Source organism: Oncorhynchus gorbuscha, linkage group LG14, assembly GCF_021184085.1.
Source record: "Oncorhynchus gorbuscha isolate QuinsamMale2020 ecotype Even-year linkage group LG14, OgorEven_v1.0, whole genome shotgun sequence".
In the NCBI taxonomy this organism is placed as follows: Eukaryota; Metazoa; Chordata; class Actinopteri; order Salmoniformes; family Salmonidae; genus Oncorhynchus; species Oncorhynchus gorbuscha.
Genome location: NC_060186.1, coordinates 59,020,271 through 59,026,270, shown reverse-complemented (window position 1 = coordinate 59,026,270; position 6,000 = coordinate 59,020,271). Strand labels below are relative to the sequence as shown.

Here is a 6,000-nt window from a genome sequence, read left to right as displayed (position 1 = left end):
GTAGGGATGGTGGCAGGTTTTTTTCTCTAGACGTGACGCTTGGCATTCAGTAAGAAGAGTTCAATCTTGGTTTCATCAGACCAGAGAATCTTGTTTCTCATGGTCTGAGAGTCTTTAGGTGCCTTTTGGCAAACTCCAAGCGGGCTGTCATGTGCCTTTTACTGAGGAGTGGCTTCGGTCTGACCACTCTACCATAAAGGCCTGATTGGTGGAGTGCTGCAGAGATGGATGTCCTTCTGGAAGGTTCTCCCATCTCTGCAGAGGAACTCTAGAGCTCTGTCAGAGTGACCATCAGGTTCTTGGTCACCTCTCTGACAAAGGCCCTTCTCCTCCGATTGCTCAGTTTGTCCGGGCTGCCAGCTCTAGGAAGAGTATTGGTGGTTCCAAACTTCTTCCATTTAAGAATTATGGAGGCCACTGTGTTCTTGGGGACTTTAAATGCTGCAGAAATGTTTTGGTCACTTAGAAAAAAATATCAACTACTGGGACCAAGACTTAAAAATAAATTACGTTAGCACAAGATGGAGGGAAAGTTGGAGCAGAACTAACGAAATTACAGTTAATGAATATGTATGCTTAATCCAGTTTTAACTCAAGTGTATCATTTATTAGACAAGAGGCCAAATTCACAAATTCTACAGTACAAAGGCAGTCATGTCTTAAGTGTGAAACTAATAATGACATATGATCCATGTTTTCTGGGAATGCTATAAAGTCCAGAAGTTGTGGGCAGAGCTAGAATGTTGGCTGTCAGAAGTATTACAATGTAAAAGTAATTTGAATCAGTCTGTCTGCATATTTCAAGACATGGCATATGGGGATGTAGTTACATACCCAATGGACTGGACAATTCTCTTATCACTCATCTTGAAAAAAATGTATACTAAAAACTTAGAAATCAATCAATTCACCATCATTAACACAGTGGAAATATCAAATGATTTATTTTTACAATATTTTAAATAGCATGGGCTGCCAAGAAAATCAAATTGATACAATTTAAGGTCAAGTGTCAAATAATGCAGGCACTAGGGATGGGGGTGTGAGCATAGCTGTCTGGGCAGATTAGATGTAGTTATTGTTTGTGTTGTGTCTGTAAATTGTTGTTTGTATGTATACGTTTGTATATGGAGTGTGGGGAAAAAATATGACACAACAAAAATAAGTGTGTGTGTGAGAAAGAGTTTATGTTTATTAACAGTAACTGTGTGTAACTGTGTGTGTTGTGACTGTGCCAAATTAAGCCTGTTAATTATATATTTCCACATACAGATATGTTGTGAGAGAGCAAGAGAGAAACTTCTCACAGCCCGGACTCTGGTCCTCCATTTCCCTGACGTCTGTCAGCATCAGACAGTGTTCCATACTAAGATGCATTTATGTTACATGTTGACGTCTAACAGTATTGAATAACTCCTCTGACCTAACCTATGTTCTGTTTATTTATTCATTTCAAAGCTGGACTAATTTAATTTTGGAGGATGATGTCGGTGTATGGGCTATGCTGCATAATGCGACTGCTCTCCCCTCTCTCATCAGGTTTCTGTCTCGTTCCCAATCCCATCTGATGCTGCAAGGCGTGCCGTGGCGCACTGGCCTGGTCCATGTGATAGCGAGGGGAGGAGGGGGCCCTAAAACAGTTCGCTGACACTCTTGTTTCATCATTTAATAGCTCGACTACCCCGGAGCGGTCCTAGGACGCATTTTTGGCGCGTGGATACATACTTGGTGTCGCTTACTACCTTTTGAAGTTTTGTCGCGTTTGCGGTGGTTTCGGGGCGAGCACGAGCCAAATCAACCAAAGAGGAGAAAGAATTGCGGTTTTCGCCATGGGAGCACAGACCTCAGCGCAACGTGACGAAAAGAGCCAAGAGGATGCGTCAGCCGAGGAGCTAAGCGCGGAGGTGAACGCGATTTCGGAGGGGGATAGCGTTGTCGACGCCAAGGTAAAAGTATACATACTCTAGTACAGGCCACTTTACAGCTGACAATGTCATTACCCGCAAGCTTGCCACAGAGAACACCGGGCGCATACCCTCCTGGGCAGTTTCAACGAGTTTGTTTTGATATATTAACAAAGTGTAAATCTTGGGCATCAATGTCCCATATATATATTTTTTAAAATCATAAACGATCGCTGGTGGGATGCGCGGCAGTTTCGCTGAGTAATGCAATGTGCCTGTGCCCGCAGCAGTTAGCCTGTCTGTCTGTGGCTGGTAGCAACACCCCCGAAAATTGTCTACGGTGGTCACGATTTACTGCTCAATACCTGGTCTCACGACATCAACAGTCCCCGAGAGCCTTTCAATATTGCAGCATGGATTTCCTGCCTGTGATGTAGAATGATAACAATAATCATAAAATAGATATTTAGTAAACATTTGTAATCATATTCATAATCATGATAATAACAAACATGCAATCATAATACAGGCTTCAAAATGTTGTTAAATGATGTCATGCAGAATATTATGGCACCCCCCCAAGTTGATTGACAGCTGTGTGTCTTGTCTTGGTCTTCAGGTTTATACATCTAGACAGTTTCCCACACTTTTTGAAAAATATTCTAAGATACCCTAGACAAAACTATGAAAAACATAAAAAAGATTTTGGCCACCTTTTGTCTATTTGTGTCACATTGTCACATGATAATGCCATGTTGTTGATTACAATGTGCTTGACCTAGCTGCTCATACATAGCTAATTAATTGAGCAATGTGCTGGTCCCATGTTAGTATGTAGGGTGCATAATTGCCACATCTATGTTATATTGTGAACAATTAACCACAGATCATGTTGACAACAACAAGGTCAATATGACGCTGATTCTGCTGTGGTGGACAGTGCAGCGCTCCAGACTTAGCAGTGGGAAGAGGCATGTGTCTCTATTTGCACTGTATGAAAAGAAATAACAAGAGCACCGCAAATGTTCAAGTGGGCGCCTGGCTGGTTTTGACTTGAGATCCTTGAAACCATTGTACAGTCACACACACACACACACACACACACACACACACACACACACACACACACACACACACACACACACACACACACACACACACACACACACACACACACACACACACACACACACACACACACACACACACACACTTTCATTTAATAAGGCATAACAATTTGTGTTTTACTATGGCTGGTATTCTAGAAGCCAGGCCGGGCACTGTGTGTGTCCAACGATCTGCTGCTGGGAGCTGCTGATAGGCATGAGGGATGTTTTTTCTACTGTAAGATGAGATGAGTTATGGATGTATTGCTGCTGTGTTAATGCTCTTGTTGGCTATGTGTGAATAATATAACTTTGGAATGACTTCTGCTAATGGCTTGGCACATTTGGCCACCTGCTGTTTTTGAGGCACCATTAAAATATATTGACCTTTCTATGGGTAGAAGGTCAAAGATCAGTTTTTAGTTTATCTTTATTCTGTTGTATTTGATAGGTCAACAGCTATATCAAAGAAGATGGAAATATTTCCCTTCACTGCTGAACAGCAAATCCATAGTAAATGTCACACTTTCAAACATACATTTTCACCCAAATGTGTGGGAGAATTGGATACAGGAGTCAGCTTTAGTTTCAAGTTTTAATGTCACGAGCACAAGTACAGTGAAATGCCTTTCTTATGCAGTGATGATGAAGGTAATGAGTTTCATGGTTTCCCCATCTAAAATGTTTCCTATCTAATTTCAACGTCTGATTGGTTTAATGCCCACCTAACGAACTGGAGAGCACTCTAAACTTGATTAGATCAGGAAGAGATCAACTTCTCACTGAAGTAGCTATGACTTGAATAAACACCTATTCATTTTCAGACTGAAGTGAAGTTCATCAATGGCTTGAATGTGTCATTCAGACCTTCGGACTGACAGTTATACAGCCCTTTAGTGACTAAAGGCTCATTGACTGCATGTTTTGTGGCAGACTATATCACCTGGCCTAGGGCCTTCTATCTCTGGGCCATCATGGTCGGGATCCAGACAGCTTTTGAAGTTTGCTGTTGTCTTTAAGCCTATCTTGTGATGTGGGGTTTGGCTTACCTCATTTGTCATATAATCCAGGTTTACCTGTATCCCAGAGATTCCATCTGACAGAGTAGTGCCTCATGGTCTGTTATTACATACAGTTGAAGTCGGAAGTTTACATACACTTAGGTTGGAATCATTAAAACTCATTTTTCAACCACTCCACAAATGTCTTGTTAACAAACTATAGTTTTGGCAAATCTACTTTGTGCGTGACACAAGTCATTTTTCCAACAATTGTTTACAGACAGATTATTTCACTTATAATTCACTGTATCACAATTCCAGTGGGTCAGAAGTTAACATACACTAAATTTACTGTGCCTTTAAACAGCTTGGGAAATTCCCGAAAATGATGTCATGGCTTTAGAAGCTTCTGATAGGCTAAATGACATAATTTGAGTCAATTGGAGGTGTACCTGTGGATGTATTTCAAGGCCTACCTTCAAACTCAGTGCGTCGTTGCTTGACATCATGGGAAAATCAAAAGAAATCAGCCAAGACCACAGAAAAATAATTGTAGACCTCCACAAGTCTGGTTCATCTTTGGTAGCAATTTCCAAATGCCTGAAGGTACCACGTTCATCTGTACAAACAATAGTACGCAAGTATAATCACCATGGGATCATGCAGCCGTCATAGTGCTCAGGAAGGAGACGCGTTCTGTCTCTTAGAGATGAACGTACTTTTGTGCGAAAAGTGCAAATAAATCCCAGAACAACAGCAAAGGACCTTGTGAAGATGCTGGAGGAAACAGGTACAAAAGTATCTATATCCACAGTAAAGCGAGTCCTATATCGACATAACCTGAAAGGCCGCTCAGCAAGGAAGAAGCCACTGCTCCAAAACCGCCATATAAAACTCAGACTACGGTTAGCAACTGCACATGGGGACAAAGATCGTACTTTTTGGAGAAATGTCCTCTGGTCTGATGAAACAAAAATACAACTGTTTGGCCATAATGACCATGGTTATGTTTGGAGGAAAAAGGGGAGCTTGCAAGCCGAAGAACACCATCCCAACCGTGAAACACGGAGTGGCAGCATCATGTTGTGGGGGTGCTTTGCTGCAGGAGGGACTGGTGCACTTCACAAAATAGATGGCATCTTGAGGTAGGAAAATGATGTGGATATATTGAAGCAACATCTCATACATCAGTCAGGAAGTTAAAGCTTGTTCTCAAATGGGTCTTCCAAATGGACAATGACCACAAGCATACTTCCAAAGTTGTGGCAAAATGGATAAAAGACAACATAGTCAAGGTATTGGAGTGGCCATCACAAAGCCCTGACCTCAATCCTAGAGAAAATGTGTGGGCAGAACTGTAAAAGCGTGTGCGAGCAAGGAGGCCTACAAACCTGACTCAGTTACACCAGCTCTGTCAAGAGGAATGGGCCAAAATTCACCCAATTTATTGTGGGAACCTTGTGGAAGGCTACCCAAAACGTTTGACCCAAGTTAAACAATTTAAAGGCAATACTACCAAATACTAATTGAGTGTATGTAAACTTCTGACCCACTGGGAATTTGATGAAATAATTCAAAGCTGAAATAAATCTTTCTACTATTATTCTGACATTTCACATTCTTAAAATAAAGTGGTGATCCTAACTGACCTGAGACGGGGCATTTTTACTAGGATTAAATGTCAGGAATTGTGAAAAACTGAGTTTAAATGTATTTGGCTAAGGTGTATGTAAACTTCTGACTTCAACTGTAGTTACAACATCTTTACCACATGTAGGATTATCACCCAGTGGCAATGGCTCTGTCACAGGTAGTGACATACAGTATTGATGTTTTTGGGAGATGAGGTGGTGTGTAGATGATTTTGGTAGATGAGGTGGTATGTACAGTGGGGAGAACAAGTATTTGATACACTGCCGATTTTGCAGGTTTTCCTACTTACAAAGCATGTAGAGGTCTGTAATTTTTATCATAGGTACACTTCGACTG

The 6,000-nt window shown here is 41.4% G+C and overlaps 1 protein-coding gene across 1 annotated transcript in view; it reads left to right on the top strand.

The window, feature by feature from the left end:
• Window positions 1-1,603: 1,603 nt before the first annotated feature.
• akap12b (A kinase (PRKA) anchor protein 12b) overlaps window positions 1,604-6,000 on the top strand; it is a 64,595-nt gene continuing 60,198 nt past the window's right edge. Inside the window, exon 1 of the mRNA XM_046298679.1 lies at window positions 1,604-1,946. Within this exon, the coding sequence (XP_046154635.1) occupies window positions 1,830-1,946 (117 nt within the window). The 5' untranslated portion in view covers window positions 1,604-1,829. The remainder of the gene's footprint in view (window positions 1,947-6,000) is intronic.